We start from the raw sequence: 17,336 nt of genomic DNA, 5'->3' as shown, positions 1-17,336 counted from the left end.
GGGGCTCCCCAGCGCTCCAGCCATTCCTCAGAGAGGGACGCTCATTGCTGCGCGGCCCGGGCAAGAGTTAAAGTGACACGATGGACAGGGGGAGGGACACTCATTGTTCCTTGGTGCCCAGAGAGGGTGCGTCCTGGCTGGGGACCCCACTTCCCTGCGCTCTTGGAGCTCCCCAGTCAATACGGGTCAATCGCCCCGTCAATAACAATACTAATTCGTGGCCACAAATTAGTATTTCGTGTGAACGAATTAATATTTCGTGGCCACAAAATAGTATTTCGTGGGAACAAATTAGTATTTCGTGGGAACGACGTAGTATTTTGTGGCCACGAATTAGTATTTCATGCGCACGTTATACATATTGCGTGGCCACGATTTATTTATTTTTTTACCATGTCATCAGAGGGGCTCCGTAAAAAACAGCAAGTTATGCTAATTGTCACTGACTGTCCTCCACAGTTACCTAACCTCAACTCTACTATACCGTAATGGCAACAATTGAAAACTACGAAAGATAAACTTTGTGACATCACAAAAACCTTGTTTAAATCTGTCATGTCATGCTCAGCAACCAGGATAATAAAGTGTGATCAAATTCCATACAGCTCATGTGGTGCTGTCATTAAAGTAGAACAAGGGTGTTTCTCAGTAAACAAGATTCTCAGTCATCCAGGTCATATTCATTCAAAAGCTTAAAGCACGGCATTTGGACTTCTAGAGTTGAAATGTAGAAATAAAGCTCACTGGTGGATAGACAAGTTAACATCTCTCACAAAGAGCGAGTGTGTGTTTCATGAGGCCATAATGTGCTTTAAAGAGACATGGGTGCATGACAACATACAGTTGTCGTGCACTTAGTGTATTCTACTGTGAGTTTAGCAGGCTTTCAGCTGGTATGGACTGTGCCACACAGCTGTGTGTGGACTTCCAACACATCTTCTCCTTGAGCTCGATCCTGATTACTGTCCCTGCCCTGTGGAAAACAACGTGCCTTGTTCCTGTGCTCAAGAACAAACACCCACGTACAAACAGCAACTACAGACAAGTTGCCTTGACTTGCCTTGCCAGTGACTTCATGTGATGAAGTCACTGGAGAGGCTGATTCTAAAATACCTGCGTGCTGTTGTGGAACCATCGCTGGACCCCCTTTGCTTACCAGCCCTGTATTGGAGTGGAGGACGCCATCATCTACCTGCTGCACAGAGCCCACACCTACCTGGAGGAGGCAGGCAACACAGTGTTATGTGAGTGGCCCATGTCTCTTTAAGAGGACTAGGCGGTGTGTGTGGGTGCGTACCTGTGACGAGGTGGATGAGCGAGTGGCGCGAGAGAGAGAACGTGTGTATGGGGAACGAGAGAAGGAGGAAGAGGAAAAAGTTATTGAGAAGAGTGCTTGTTAAACAAAGTACGTGTACAGTGTGGAAGGAAACGAACAATAAAGCTGCCGCTGTGCAAAAGGAGAAGAGTGTTGTGGTCTTCTTTGATCCAGCTGTGTGACGGTGGGGAGTTAACTACGAGCGTAGCTCGTCCCTGGAGCTGTCCATTGCTCCTCTGCGCTTCTCGACTACGGTCGGGAGCTTCAAGCAGGAAAAGGTTAACATTGGCGACCACGAAGGGACTCTTGCACATCTACAAACACAGGACTGGTGAGATAAAGAAGCCCAGAAAATATCAGAGCGGTTAAGCTAGCCGAAAATATTGTTTACAACGCCAGGCGGACCAAGATGGCGGCGCCCAGCGGATACTCGGATGCAGACATGTGCGAGCAAGCTACAACCTATTCCAACCCATTTATGTCGCCAGCCACAGTAAACATGAGTCAAATACAGGGACAAACGGACAATGTGAGTGACATATATGAACGGCATGGACATCACAATCCTTTTCTCTGTGACCATGAGCCTGCTCGGCTGGGGCAGAACGAGCGAACCACCTGAGGTGCTCCGACCCCAGTTAGCATCCACTAACCCTTTCGCTAATTCTATGGGGGAGAGTCGTTGTTTCCATGGAAGTGTACTGAACAGCAGCCCCCCTCTGGATGTGTATAATCATCGGAATCCTGCCCAATCATTAAAGTATCCATACGCAGCTGTTGCGACTCCTCATTCAAACCCCTTTTCTCCTGCCCACCAAAACAGTTATATGCAAAGCACGCCAGCTTCTTGCCACCACCATCCATGTGCCCCATGTTCCAAAGTACACATGTTTTGTGATGACTCATCCAGAGACATTAACTATGGACATTCACCTGTCCAAGTGTGTTGTCCGACAGCACGTGTGCAGGCATCTCCAGTCAGGTGTAAACAACCCAAACCATGTGTACGACAGGCTCCTGATGCGTCTGATCAGCCATCATCTGAGGGCGAGGAGGACTACGACCAACAAGAAAGAGTCCCCACCTTGCGTCCTGGGCAGTATGATGGCACCACCCCCTGGAAAGAGTTCCTGTGCAGGTTTGAAAGCTGTGCCAAAGCTAACCATTGGTCTAGGAAGACCATGGCCATCCAGTTGAAGTTCTGCTTGATAGGAGCTGCGGGGACTATTGTCCACAGGAACCCCCGATCCACACAGTGGGGTTATGCTCGCCTGGTGGAAGAGATGGAGACTGCATATGGCCCCTCCTCCGAGCATGCTGCAGCGGTGGCTGTTGAACTAAGGCAGCGTGTTCGTAACATGGGTGAACCCCTCCATGTTTTATGAGATGACATATATGAAAAAGTGTCAGTGGCCTACAGTGACAGGACTGAAACTGAACAGGACGCCATTGCGTCGTTGAAGAAGTGCGTTGAAGTTTTCAGTAATGCTGTAGGTGATGCAGAAATTGTCCAGAAACTGTTGGAGCAATGGCCCCGCAGTCTCTCTCAAGCTTTTGAAATAGCCCGTCGCCATGAAACTACCAGACGGGCTGCATCATATGTGACTAGCCTCATGCAGTTAGGTGCACGTAGCACAGCGGAACGGAGGCCCAGAGCAGCTGTCATCAGAGAGGGAACGGAGATGGGGGAACCCCAGCCTGCTGCTGCCGCTACTCCCCTGCAGTCTGCCGCTTCAATTCCAGTCACAAGCCAGAAATTTCAATTTCATGAGCCCACCCATACAGCACAGAGATGGAGGGGTCCTAAAAACATCAACTGGGAAGAGGTACGCTGTCACAACTGTTCCGGTGTGGGGCACATGAAAAGGGACTGCCCTTCTACACGCAGAAACACCAGAGGCATGGTTTCAGCACCACCACCGGGAAACCCAGACCCCGCTGTACTCAACATTAAATCTCAGACCCGGGAGATGAGCATCCTTATGCTGGTGAATGGAATGGAGGTGTGCGCTGTCCTGGACAGTGGGGCGACGAGAAGTTTGCTACCTTTGTGTCACTACAATGCCATCCACCCAGAGGCTCGCCCTCCATTGCAGCCTTCTGTTGTAAAGACTGTACAGGGTGTTGGACCTGGTGGTGTGCCTGTTCTGGGTGAAGCTCACATTCCTGTTCAGATCAACAACCAGCAGGTGGGCGTGAATTTCCTTGTTGCTGATATAGCGGGTGCTGAAGCCCTGCTGGGCCATCCATTCCTGACTCATGCCCGGGCTCGCCTTGATTTTGGGAAGGGCCAGATTATGTTGTTTGGGGAAGAGGTGCCATACTTTCAGCCAAGAAATAAAACAAAGGCAAGCACAGTGAGAGTTGCCCGGACTGTTGTGCTGGAGGCTGGTGAGGAGTATGTTGTGCGAGGAAACGTCCATATGAGAGGACCACTCAAAGGGGAGGTTATGCTAAGTCCAACCAGAGGCTTTGTTGAAAAACACAAATTGCTGGTTGCCCGCATAGTAGTGGACGCACAGCCTCTGAAGACTGTGCCTCTCCGCATCTTCAACCCAGGTAACACTACAGTAACCATCAAGGAAGGAGCCATAGCAGGGTTCCTCCAGCCTGCTGAGATTGTGCAGCCACCAAACACCACACCCCAGCCTGAGGAGACTCAAGGAAGCCCCATGTCTGTCCCCCAGCACCTGACAGAGCTTTACATTCAGAGCCCTGCTGAGCTTGGGGAAGAGGAGCGGTGTCAGTTAGCCCAGCTGCTGCACACCTATGGCAGCGTGTTCTCCACCGGGCCCCAAGACCTTGGCCGCACTAGTTTGGTGCAGCATGATATCACCACCAGGCCGGGTGTCCCAGTGAAGCAAGCACCGCGCCGGATGGCTGGAGAGAAACAGCACAGCGCTGACCAACAGGTGCAACAGAGTTTGGAAGCTGGACTGGCCTGCAGAAGCCACAGCAGCTGGGCATCACCAATAGTCATGGTACGCAAAAAGGACGGGGCATTCCGCCTTTGTATTGATTATAGAGCACTGAACGACTGCACTATTAAAGATGCGTACCTGCTGCCCCGGATTCAAGACACACTTGACACCCTCTCTACTGCCAAGTGGTTCAGCACGCTGGACCTGGCCTCCGGCTATTGGCAAGTTGAACTGACCCCCCGAGCACGCAAAGCAGCAGCCTTTTGCACCAGAAATGGGCTGTTTGAGTGGAATGTGATGCCATTCGGGCTGTGCAACGCTCCGGCGACATTCCAGCGTCTGATGGACCGAGTGCTAGCTGGCCTGCAGTGGGAGACCTGCCTGGTCTATCTAGACGACATCATTGTGCTAGGTCGGAATGTGTCAGAGATGCTGAAACGGCTGGACCAGGTCTTTAGTAGACTCCATCAGGCCAATCTCAAGCTGAAACCAAGTAAATGCTGCCTCTTCCACCACCAAGTGACTTACCTGGGCCACGTCGTGTCAGGAGAGGGTGTGGCCACTGACCCTGACAAAGTTCAGAAGGTGCAGGAGTGGCCGACGCCCACAACACTGCAGGAAGTCAGGAGATTCGTCGGCCTTACATCCTACTACCGCCGGTTTGTGAGAGATTTTGCCACCGTAGCGGAGCCCCTCCTTGCCCTGACAGAGAAGCATGCTCATTTCCGATGGACTGTGGAATGCCAGGCAGCTTTTGATGAACTGAAACACCGGCTAACTACCGCTCCAGTCCTTGGTTACCCCCTTGATGAGGGCAACATGATACTGGACACAGATGCCAGTGATGTGGGCATCGGTGCCGTGCTCTCGCAGGTGCAATGCGGCGAGGAGCGGGTGTTGGCCTATGGCAGTCAAAAGCTATCCAGGACTGAACAAAACTACTGTACCACCCGAAGGGAGTTGCTCGCTGTAGTGCGGTTCACATCCCACTTTCGTCAGTACTTGTTAGGGCGGCCTTTCATTGTTCGTACTGATCACAGCAGCCTGCGGTGGTTGACAAAGATGAAGGAGCCTGAAGGCCAGCTGGCTAGGTGGCTCGAGAGGCTGGGAGAGTATAATTTTGTGATTGTCCACCGACCTGGGCAGTTGCACAGCAATGCTGACAGCCTCTCCCGGAGGCCCTGCCGTCAGTCCTGCCCATGCAAGCTGCCAAGTCCCCTCCCTCAACTGGTGAATGTCAGTCATCAGGCGGTGCAGTGCGACTTGGACTCTGACATCAACCCGGTGGTGCCGAGTCCAGTGGGGGTAGCAGAAGCTGTGGCCGCTGATACTGACCACTTACAGCACCCAGAGAGGATCTACATGACCAAGACCAAAGAACCTGAGCTCTTTTGTGGCTGGTCCCTAGGAGAGTTGCAGCAGGCACAGGAGGCTGACCCAGACATTGCACCTATCCGGAAATGGATTTTAGCTAATCAAGAGCGCCCTCTATGGGAGGCAGTCTCGCCGTGCAGCCCAGCCACAAAGACATACTGGAGCCAGTGGAAACGGCTCTACATCCGGGAAGGATTAGTGGTGAGACGTTTCTACTGTTTGGATGATACCCAATTTTACCCCCAAATTGTGTCACCCCGTGCTTTTAGATCTGATGTCATGAGGCAGATGCATGAGCGACAGGTGGGAGGACACTTTGGGGTGGAGCGTACAGTAGCCCGGTTGCAAACCCGGTACTTCTGGTATCGGATGAGGGAGGATGTGGCCCTCTGGTGTGCCACCTGTACCAGCTGTGCGTCCAAAGCCAGACCACACAAGACTCCACAAGCCCCCATGGGCTCCGTTCGAGTAGGGGCACCAATGGAACGGGTTGCTTTGGATATCATGGGGCCACTAAATGAGACGGAACGAAGAAATAAATATGTACTTGTGATACAGGACTATTTTACTAAATGGGTGGAAGCTTTTCCTTTACCAAATGATAAGGCAGTGACTGTGGCTGAGGTACTCGCTGCAGAGTGGGCATGTCGTTATGGGGCACCACAAACATTGCACAGTGTCCAGGGCCGAAACTTTGAGTCTGAGGTGTTCCAGAAAATGTGTGCATTGTTTGGGATTGAGAAAACACACACCACACCTTTCCGACCTCAGTCAGACGGTCAGGTGGAGCGCTTCAATGCAACTCTCCAGAAGATTTTGGCCACAACAGCAGAGCGCTGCCACTGGGATTGGGACATCATGATTCCCTATGCTGTCATGGCATACAGGGCCACCAGGCACAGCGCAACTGGACTCACTCCCAACTTCATGTTATTTGGAAGGGAAGTCAGTGAGCCAGTGGACTTGGTTGCTGGACTGCCCCCAGACCCAGAAGTAAGTCCTTCAGCCCCTGAATATGTCCAGCATCTGAGAGAGCGCCTGGAGCTAGCACATCAGATTGCCAGGGAAGTTCTTGGTGAGTCTGTAAAACGAGCAAAAAGACAGTATGACAAAAACTGTTGTCGCACACAGTACAAGATTGGCGATGCTGTGTGGTACCTGATAAAAGGCACAAAGACTTTCAAAAACAGAGTGAAGAAGTTTCTTCCATCTTATGATGGGCCGTACTTCGTCCTTGGGCAGCTGGATGACCTGATCTACCATATCCAGAAGGGGGCCAAGACGAAAGCAAGAGTGGTGCATCATGACCAGCTTAAGCCATATCGCTGCCGTGACCCCTTGGACAATTCCTGGGCGATTCAGCACGCTCAGAGCTGGACGCCAGTAGAGGTGTCACCCCCAGCTCTGAACAGTGACATTTCCGATCTGGGTCTGTCCCAGTTGTTCTCCAGCATCAACATGGAAGCAGGGTGTGCCCCTTCAGATGGAGTGAGTGATGCTGCAGCTGTACACCCTCCTGCCTCTCCTCATCAGGACTCTTCTGCTGTGTGGGGCCCTCAGGACAGTGGGGGTGGTGCAGCAAGAGGGGAGCAGTCACGCTGTCCTCCCCAGAGCCAAGGCCGCCAGCGCAGGGCGCCAGACAGGTTTGGGGAGTGGGTGACTCACTAAGAGTGTTGAAGGACAGTTAAGAAAATTTGGAGACTGCTGTTGCAGGCTAGTTACGTTGTTCAAGATCAAGCTAATTTTGTTTTCTAAGTTTAGTCCTTAAAAAAAAAAAAAAAACCCTTGAGGAGCAGCAGCAAAATGTTTATTTGTATTCCACTGTACTGATGATTGTTTCTTGCTAATGATAACAGCTGTGAGGCTTCAGCGTATTTTGGTTTTGATATGTTAAAGTTCAATATATATGTTACCATTAGGTGAAGAATATTAATGTTCTTTATTTTGACTGATTTTGCACACAGTTCAGAGGGAGAGAAAAACAAGGACTGCTCCATGTCTTCGTTAGACTGCACTTTCACTAGGGCCTACCTGTACTGGACTCAGTCAAATCTACTGGTTGTGCTGTGATTCCCCTAAGAAACGCAAAGAGGGTTGTGAATTTCAAGTGTAACCTTATGGATGTGAGTGTGCCTGTATGTGGCTATGCTGGATTGTATTTAGGGTATGATATCAATCCAGAGTGGGGGTAGTGTTATGTGAGTGGCCCATGTCTCTTTAAGAGGACTAGGCGGTGTGTGTGGGTGCGTACCTGTGACGAGGTGGATGAGCGAGTGGCGCGAGAGCGAGAACGTGTGTATGGGGAACGAGAGAAGGAGGAAGAGGAAAAAGTTATTGAGAAGAGTGCTTGTTAAACAAAGTACGTGTACAGTGTGGAAGGAAACGAACAATAAAGCTGCCGCCCTGCAAAAGGAGAAGAGTGTTGTGGTCTTCTTTGATCCAGCTGTGTGACGGTGGGGAGTTAACTACGAGCGTAGCTCGTCCCTGGAGCTGTCCATTGCTCCTCTGCGCTTCTCGACTACGGTTGGGAGCTTCAAGCAGGAAAAGGTTAACAACTGTTAGAATCATGTTCTTTGATTTTTCCAGTGCGTTTAACACCGTGCAGCCTGCCCTTTTGAAGAGGAAGCTCCTGGACATGCAGGTAAAGACCCTACTGTTCACCTGGATCACTATCTCACAGGTCGATATGTAATGCTGAGAAACACTGTCTCAGACATTATGGTGAGCAGCATCTCCTAAGGAGACCATGCTGCAGATGTTTTTCCACTCGGTGGTCTTCAGCATCATCTGCAATACTTCAGCAATACTGAGGAAGCTCCTCAGTATTCTTAACAACAGCTCTCACTGCCTGCATGCCACACTGCTGTCCTACAGGAGCACATTCAGCAGTAGACTGAGACTACCCAGGAGCAGCACAGAACGCCACAGGAAGTCCTTCAGACTGTATAACTCCTCCCCTTTTCTGTAGGGAGGAGAGCTGGTAGAACAGATAATGGTCATACTCTCAATCTGTTTATATTTTAGCACCTTTATCCTTACCTTATATACAGTGATACAACATACATTGTGTAGTCATACTGCTACTGCTCACTGTGCTTTGATTTTTGATTTTTAAAAATGTGTAATGTGTAACTTAACCTCTGGCAAAATAATTTATATATAATAAAGTACTACTATACATACATACACAGTTTGAGTATAATAACAGAATATGCACATGGGAGGTATGTGAAGCAGCCTTTTTGTTTCTCACATGTTATCCTTACCTTCAATGTAATCTGCAGCATCTTCAGTTCCTGTTCCAGTAGTTGTAACTCAGGGAACTGTCCTCTGTAATCATCAAGAGAGGAAGCTACAGATCCCAGGGCATCCTCCAGCCTACTGTCCACCACGGCATCACCCTGACAGTCTCCTCCTTCACCCAACATGTCCTCCTCCACAACTACCCGCTGGGCTATGTATTTCACATCCTCACTATCTAAGGGAGTGCTGCACTCCTGATGTGGGTCTTTGTACATTTGTTGCAGAATGTCGTCTTCAGTCTTTAGAGTGGAACATGTGAAGACAGAGCTATTCTGCTGCTCCTTGATAGGGTGCTGATCTGTGACATCATAAACAGTTGTATTTTCTTCTATGACACCAAGCCCCCACAGTGGCATTTCTGTGGCAGCAGAGCCAGGCGGCTCAGGCGTTCTTCTGGGCATCTCCATTTCAATGTCATTGATGGAGACGCCTGAGGCCAGGGACATAACCTCCAGTGATTCTCCTGCTGTCAATACGACACCATCAGCACTACTTTCACTGATGTGGCTCAGAGAGCGTGAGTACTGCTGAGATTTGGTCAAAGAGGCATCCACCAGGGGAGACTGTTTCACTGCAATTTCTTCTTCTGGCCTTGTTATCACGTTGACAGTCTCCTCTCCATCCCTGTATATCAGCACATTATCTAGTAAATAATACATTGTATATAATAATTTATGATAAAAACAATGCAGAGTAGAATCAAAATGAATAAATTTTAGCACCACCTGTTGATCTCTGTTTGATGTTTGGCTGCGCTAGAAACCTCAGTGACAGTGCTGACTTTGTGGTGGGACTTTGGAGTTGAGGAGGATGAGTCTCTATGGCAAAATGAAACATCAGGCTGTAAGGAGGAGCTTCCTGTCACAACTGGCTGAATGTCTGGTGTCACCACTATTGCCTAGAGAGGGAAGGCAGAGAGAAAGGGAGAGAGAGAGAGTTAATAAATACAAATGTAAAGTATTTATTAATAAAGTCAAAAACCTTTTTACATTACCCTGTATTCAACCATTTAGAACCTCTGTAATCAACAATGTTAAATGCTTTGTTCCTAAAGTATTTTGTGTCTATATATTAAGATAGAAAGATCTGAATACAGATGATAAATCTGTAGGAGCTGTGTTGTGTGTTACCTTTTGATGTGTAAAGTTGAGCAGCCTCTGTACAGACAGCTGAGGGCTGGAGGACTCATCAGATGACTCAGATGAATTAGACCAAGGTGTTCCATTTTCTAACTCTTCTCGATGTCGAAGCATATTCTTCTAACAGAAAACAGCACCATGTAAGTGACCATAAGTGACCATATTTCTAGCTCTATCACAGAGCCAGTTGACACAAAACTAAATGGAACTGATCTAAGAGCCATCAGAAAGATTTCCTGCTTTTGCATGGCTTGTTATACAACCTTGCTATACCTAATTAAGAACAGAAATGGTTAACCTTCAAATCCATTTTGTTAAAAAAATATATCAGAATCAGAATTACTTTATTTATCTCTGAGGGGAAATTCTGTAATACTAACTACTACTTAATACTAGCAAAAAAGGAAAACTAAAGGCCTGCTAGCTAGTTGGCTCACACAGTTCATACACAGTAGTCACACCTTCTTATTAATTTCATACATGAGTGACAATGGGCCAATCACACTGCTCATCAGTCCCACATCACAAGCTGTCATTTCTTGCTGTCAAATCCTTTTTGGATCACATGTAAAGCTTTTTGGATAACATCAGATTAAACATTTTGGCAAGGTCAGAGTAATTCTATTAATTATTGTAACAGAACAAACCATTGTGCTTTGTTCTCTGTTCTGTATCAGTGATCTAATTAGGCAAATCAAATCACTGATGCTGCACAGGAACAAGAGACAAGAAATGTCATGGCAAACTTTGATGTATGTGATGTTTCTAATGAAACTCAGTAAACAGTAAATAATAACACACACATACATAATACAAAATAACAGTAGTCAGTTATTTGGCATCTCTTATGATTTTCCTCCCTTATAGGTCTTGTCTAAACTTAGACCAGGTGAAGGCTTTAAGTGCTATTCCTAAGGGGTTGGAAGGTATGTGTGCAGATCTGCAGCTCTACAGCAGCAGATTTTCATCAAACAAACAGTATAATCAGCTGAAAAGGTAGCTAGAAAATATGCATAAATACCCCAAAACATATAGAGACTACTGCTATATATGTGTTACTATCATCCTATTTAGGGGTTCTACTTCCATCATGACTTACTGCAGCTGGCTGTCTCGTTGGTGAGTTATTTCTACAGGAGCAGCTCTGGCTAAGTGTGCCTCTGAAGATGTCCACCAGTGGCCAGTGCTGCCACCTGATTACACTTCGAGGCAGAGACTGCATGTCACAGTGGCAGCAGGTGGAGTGAAGGACAGCAGAGTGGTTATGTACCAACTCTCTCCTGTTATCAATCAGTATACTATGAAATGACCCAGAAAGTTTTTGCTACTTCTTTTAACGTAAGTGGCAAATGAGAATTAAAGTTGCATATTTTTTTTAAATGCTAGTCATACATTATCAAAAAAAGCATTTCGTTCTTTGCCTAATTTTGTGGATGCAAGCAGTGGCTTGCTGGTAAGTATACCTGAATCATAATCAATAATAACAATACGTTTATCCTGTAAATTTGTAGGCTTTTTCTCATACTTGTTTTGGTTGTTGCTGTTTTTTTCCCTCAAATATGTATACTCCCATCCCTCCATGGCCTGAATTTGCAGTTGATGAACTCACATAGAAGGCTTGTTCACGTAGAGATGGTGTATCTGGTGGACTCTGGTTAAAGATTGTTGAGAATCTCTTACTGACAGATGGAGCTTTGTTGACAGTGCTCGCAACTGACCCCTGGTCATCTTTATCAAATGGACTAAGAGGAAAAAATACATTATTAAGTAACCAGACACCTAGACTAATAATCTGAAAAGTCAGTGTTATGGCAACACTTACTTCCAGGTGACCTCAAGGCTTAGTTTAATAGTGCCAAGGTCATTAATGTCCACAGCAACTGACTGGGGTAGTGCACCAAACAAGTCCTTAGTTTCACAGGAAACACTTCCTACAACCACATGATTGGCCAAGCTCTTCAGCTCTGTCACCTAAATCACACAAAAATGTTATTTTAATACGCTGCTACGGTTTGTCAGTCAGCTGTCAGTCACTTAGACTGACATTTACAACCTATCAAAGACATTAATTGCACTGCAATGTCCACACAGAAAAATTGAAAAACAGAAAATACAGGTTTAAAGTAATGAAAGAGACACAGACCTTTACAGAGAGGAAGTCATTGATGAGAGGCAGAAACACCATCTCTTCACTGTCCCACACTTGTTTAGCATTGATCTCTATTCTACCTCTGAGCTTCCACCGCTGTCGTCCATACTTCATAAAGATCTGAATACACACAAGTATTGTATTATACAAGTATTGTTTTGTGCAAACTTGTTTAATGGTTTGTAAGCACGTTATTTTATATCATGCCAGTCAAGATCATTTGAAATTAATATTTGACTTGAATGTAGACCGAGAGTGAGAGAGACACCACAAACCTCATACTGATCACCTGCACACAATCTAGCAAATCCAGCAAGACCTGAAAGACAACAAAGAAAAAGTGGCAACATGCTTCTTATTGCATTTAATATGCAATAAGATATAAGATATATATATACTTTTGAAAAATAGGCAAGTAGCCATTGTAAGTAGAATGAATCAGGGACACGCCATCAGTGTTTCATTCTTACCTTTCATCTTAATGTGAAACTCTCCCAGCTGGTTCTCCAGTTCACTCTCCAACACACACATGTTCTATAGAAAAGGTCAGAGATTACATTATTGCTGTATTATTGCTGTTGTAGGTAATTATTAAAAACCTGATGTTCCGGATGCTTTGACATATCTACTCTGGTAACATGCAATGGCTGTGCCCAGCCACACCGAATTACGGTAATTTTAATTTCATTCTAGTTGCATTCTAGTAGTTTGTTGTTTTGGCTGTGCACTGTATTCTAAATGAGGTGCACATATTTGGTTTACATTGTATTGTCATTAGTTATACTTAACACTTATTCTTTGTCTCTGAGTTGTCCTTACTTCCTGGTCTGAGAAGGGTGGAGTCAGCTGAATATAGGGGCGAGACCTGGCAGCATGGGGTTGAGCGCGATGATTTTGCTTTGATTTGTTGTGTTTGTCTTGGTTGTTTCCCCTTTTGTGTTGTAATGGTTTCATCAGGCCAAAATACATGTTTTCCTTCTCTGTTTGAGTTGCTGTCTTCCTCATTCTTTTGCCTTATTTTAAGTAGAGTTATATTTTGTTGACCATTTGTTTGAAAGTTGATTTATTCTTTGTAATTCAATCAAAGCGCTTTGAGACAAAAAATGTGCTATATAAATAAAATTGAATTGAAATATAATCTGTGTGAATAAAGTCCCAGTCTTGTTGCAGTTGAAAACATGTGTCTGTTCTCCTACTGCTTACATAACAGATAGCCCTCTGCTGCTCTGTCATCTTCATCTTACCTCTGTGTACTCTTTGTATCCTTTATTGGCCTCTGCTAAACTCTCCCTTGCCTCCTTACTTCCTGGAGAAGCTGTGTACGCCTTCACCATTTTGTCTGCTCCATCCCTGAGTCTCCTCTGTAGACAGTAAGCTTCATATAGCTCCTCAATCTAGGAAAAGGACAGAGATGGTTACACAGTTGAGCTTTGTCATTAAGTTATGCTGGTCAAACTGATCTTAACAATAACGCTTGATGTTGATGGAGATTCTCAGTCATCCAGGTCATATTCTTTCAGAAGGTTGAAGCAAGGTAACTGGACTTGTAGAATTTCTTGAAGACGTTTCACTGCTACTCCAAGCAGCTTCATCAACTGTATGTTCTAACTGTATATATTAAACATGGTTTATATGTGGTGGAGGACCTCAGTGGTTGGGTCTGTGAAAAACTATTTGCACTGTTTACACAATCTTGCACTACTTGCACACTAGTACCACCTCACCGACCCATGTGGTACCTGTTACATTACTACGTCATTACACTGTTCCATTTGTTCATATAAGAGTCTATGTTTACCATTTCATCCGCCATTCATTTTGTGTTCTGTTCATTGTATGTCTGTTATGTCATGTAAATTTAGCCTTACTTTAGTTTATTTACTTAATTTTATCTTAGTTTTATCTTATTTCATGTTAATTATTATGTTCTTTGTATGCACCAATCACTAAGGCAAATTCCTAGTAATGTGAACCCCCTTCACTTACATGGCAATAAACACGATTCTGATTCTGATTCTGATTCTGATAGCCAAGTTTATTAGACAACCAACTGCCTGACAACCCAGGGTCAAGGCCAGGAGGCAGAGTCGCTGTCCTACACACCTCTCTGCTGCTTCTAATAATGTAATAATGCAATAATGTACCAAAGTCAATATTTTGGCTAATCTTTGACACATCGGTGACAGATTTAAAAAATAATGCCTCAGCCACCCAACTTTTATTTTTATTTTTTCATAAAAAATTGACTGTGACATCAAGTAATCAAATCGGCATTTAAAGGGTTAAATTCCTAAAAATGATAACATATTTATGCTGAAAAAAGCAGAAAAAATATGAATATGTTAAGTTTTTATAGCAGTTTTTGGAAGTGGACATGCTTGTCCCTAATGACAGAAAAGGGTAGTAAATTAAAGTGTTGCCTGAGGGTTAATTAAAATATTGCAGAATAAACATAAGTGATCTCTTAGTGTCTTGGGTCCTAATGTGCAGTAATATAGCACGATGTTTTTAGGGACCTCTGTACTTACTCTGTAATCACACACTGTAAGCCCAGATTTTGTTTCTAATTAAACTTCCCAGTGATCATTACTTATTCTTTTATGTTTTTTAAAAACCTACTCTCATTACTAATCAACATTAGTTGTTTGTACTATTTAGTTGAAAGATTAAATAGTACAAGATATATAACAGAAAAGATGTTTAGTTTTATAAGAAAGGTGAGGGGAGTAATTCAAAAACCTGCCTGGTCACATGACTAGACCAGCTTTATTTCTGTATTTAATCATTTATTGTGATACTATTTTTTAAAGATGTCAGCATGAAAGTGTTCAGGGTGTGGTTGTGCTGTTGCTCAGTTGCATGTTAGTTTGTATCACTTATCAGTTAGTTGTGAGATTTATTGACTTGCACCATCAGTGAGGAGGGTTGTTAGGGTGTGTATATATGTGTATGTGTTGATATCATGGCAATATCATTCAGACCACTATATATATATTATATATATATATGTATATATTTTGGTAGACATTTCATTGTTCTCCCAACCACCCTCACTCATGGTAAAATCCTCTGTTCATTTTTTTAAATAATTTTATCTTATTACATTTTACAGTGCAGTGACACCTTGTGGTTTACCTGTAATATTGATTTGCACCATAAGTGAAGGGGGCTTTTAGGGTATAGATGTGTATGTTAACATCAGAAGAGCTGTTCTGGTTGGCATGTGGCTCTGCTCACTGAAGTGGACCACTTAGTCTTTCACTCTTGCATCATATTAATAGTACATTTCATAAAAACATATTAAGAATGTTGACATATAATGTGGTAATGAGTTATAATCAATCAGGGTAATGCGACAGCCAAGTGAATAAATGAAACCAATTGTACTCATACATTTTTTTTTTTAATTTCTTGTCCGTAGACATTTTACTGCTCCCCCAACCACCTTCACTCATGGTACAAACTACTTTTAATTTATATACTGAACTTGAGATTCTATGTCAATATAACTAAACCTATTGAGCTTCAGCTTGTGTAAAAAGTTAAGGTTCCATGTTAATAAAACAACATATTTAGTTTCAGCTTGTGTAAAAACTAAAGTGGTACAAGGCAACGGGTTTCCTTATATAATTATATATTATGTTGAAAGTGCTGGACTTACCTTGCTGAGGTGAAACTCCAGTCGTCTTGTGTATCTCTCAGTCACCTTCACTTGCTGTTAAAGAAAGGCACAGAGTGAAGTTTATTCCTACTATTTAACACTGACTTGTATAAATTAGGACACATACAGGCTCCAGCCAGATGAAACAATAAAGCCTGGTGCCCTAACACTGAAGTGGAGTTAACTTCCTGTTACACAATCTTCAATATACAGTATACAACATTTAACACTACAAATCTTTCAAGTTCAAACACTTAGCAAGAAAAGGAGGGATTACATGGTTGGAGCTGTTGGAAGGGTTCTACGAAGAACTGACAGTAGCTCACCTTGTCTAGTTCATACAGGAAACCCTGAAGAGGCAGGAAACATCAAGTTGGATTATCTGACATTTGTAATTTAAGCAATAGAAGCAATATTAAAGTGGTGAATATTTTTGTTCACTTTTTGCAGTGCCAAACAGTGAAACACAGTCAACATACCAGTCTGGAATTCCTTTTTGATTCTTTCATCTGTCTGCTGAGGCTTTCCAAATCCATCTGATGAACCTGCAGGTGAGACCTGAGGAAACACACAGTTGGTAGATAAAACATACCATTATAATGTGTATTCATACATGTTGATGAACACTCTCAGTCATCCAGGTCATCATACGTAGAGAAGATTGAAGCAAGGCGTCTGGACTTGTAGAGTTTTCTTGAAGACGTTTCGCTGCTCATCCAAGCAGCTTCATCAATTCTAACTGTTTGGTGTGGAAACATGGTTTATATGTGGTAACAGACCTCAGTGAGTGGGTCTGGGTAAAAACTTAAAAAACAATAGCACTAAATGTTTACATACTTACCTGTGATGATCTGAAAGAACATCTCCATTCCATATGTGTCAGGAGTATCAGAGAAACTCCGCAGGATCTTCAACAACCATGACATCCCGGTCCATTTCAAACCAATGACAACACTGAGACAGAGACTGGTTCACCCAAAGGACAAGATTCCCAGGGAGAAACACAGCAATGTGATATATGCAGTCCAGTGCAGTGAGGAATGCTCTGATCTGTACATTGGAGAAACTAAACAACCACTCCACAGAAGAATGGTTCAGCACAGGAGAGCCACCTCCTCAGGACAAGACTCAGCCGTTCACCTCCACCTCAAAGACAAAGGACAGTCCTTTGAGGACAACAATGTTCACATTTTAGACAGGGAAGAAAGGTGGTTTGAAAGAGGAGTCAAGGAAGCCATCTATGTTAAGCTGGAAAAACCTTCCCTTAACAGAGGTGGTGGCCTCAGACATCATCTTTCTACCACATACAATGCAGTGATTCCATCCATTCCCAGGAAGTTTGCACATACTCACAGCAAGAACAAAGGGCTGTCAACCAGTGCCCCTCCGGCAGTTTCATAGTCGTTAGCCAGTCGTTAGACACACCTGGCCCAGTCAGCCAGATCATCACAGGTAAGTATGTAAACATTTAGTG

General features: G+C 44.5%; 1 protein-coding gene across 6 annotated transcripts in view; it reads right to left on the bottom strand.

Moving 5' to 3' along the window:
* The window catches only part of ripor1 (RHO family interacting cell polarization regulator 1), a 67,246-nt gene that overhangs the window by 10,302 nt on the left and 39,608 nt on the right, over positions 1-17,336 (bottom strand). For 5 of the 6 annotated variants that reach the window (XR_003672231.1, XM_028431168.1, XM_028431169.1 and 2 more), the window contains exons 4-15: positions 16,342-16,420; positions 16,189-16,212; positions 15,863-15,916; positions 13,446-13,595; positions 12,672-12,735; positions 12,477-12,520; positions 12,196-12,321; positions 11,875-12,023; positions 11,662-11,794; positions 10,044-10,172; positions 9,639-9,811; positions 8,877-9,537 (exon numbers count right to left, since the gene is read on the bottom strand). Coding sequence is in view for 5 of the 6 variants with exons in the window: in XM_028431168.1 (XP_028286969.1) it covers positions 8,877-9,537; positions 9,639-9,811; positions 10,044-10,172; positions 11,662-11,794; positions 11,875-12,023; positions 12,196-12,321; positions 12,477-12,520; positions 12,672-12,735; positions 13,446-13,595; positions 15,863-15,916; positions 16,189-16,212; positions 16,342-16,420 (1,786 nt within the window). In the remaining variant the exon portion in view is untranslated. The remainder of the gene's footprint in view (positions 1-8,876; positions 9,538-9,638; positions 9,812-10,043; positions 10,173-11,661; positions 11,795-11,874; positions 12,024-12,195; positions 12,322-12,476; positions 12,521-12,671; positions 12,736-13,445; positions 13,596-15,862; positions 15,917-16,188; positions 16,213-16,341; positions 16,421-17,336) is intronic. The other variant, XM_028431166.1, reaches the window with a different exon arrangement.

Source organism: Parambassis ranga, chromosome 19 (genome assembly GCF_900634625.1).
Source record: "Parambassis ranga chromosome 19, fParRan2.1, whole genome shotgun sequence".
NCBI lineage: Eukaryota > Metazoa > Chordata > Actinopteri > Ambassidae > Parambassis > Parambassis ranga.
This window is presented reverse-complemented; position numbering and strand designations above follow the sequence as displayed.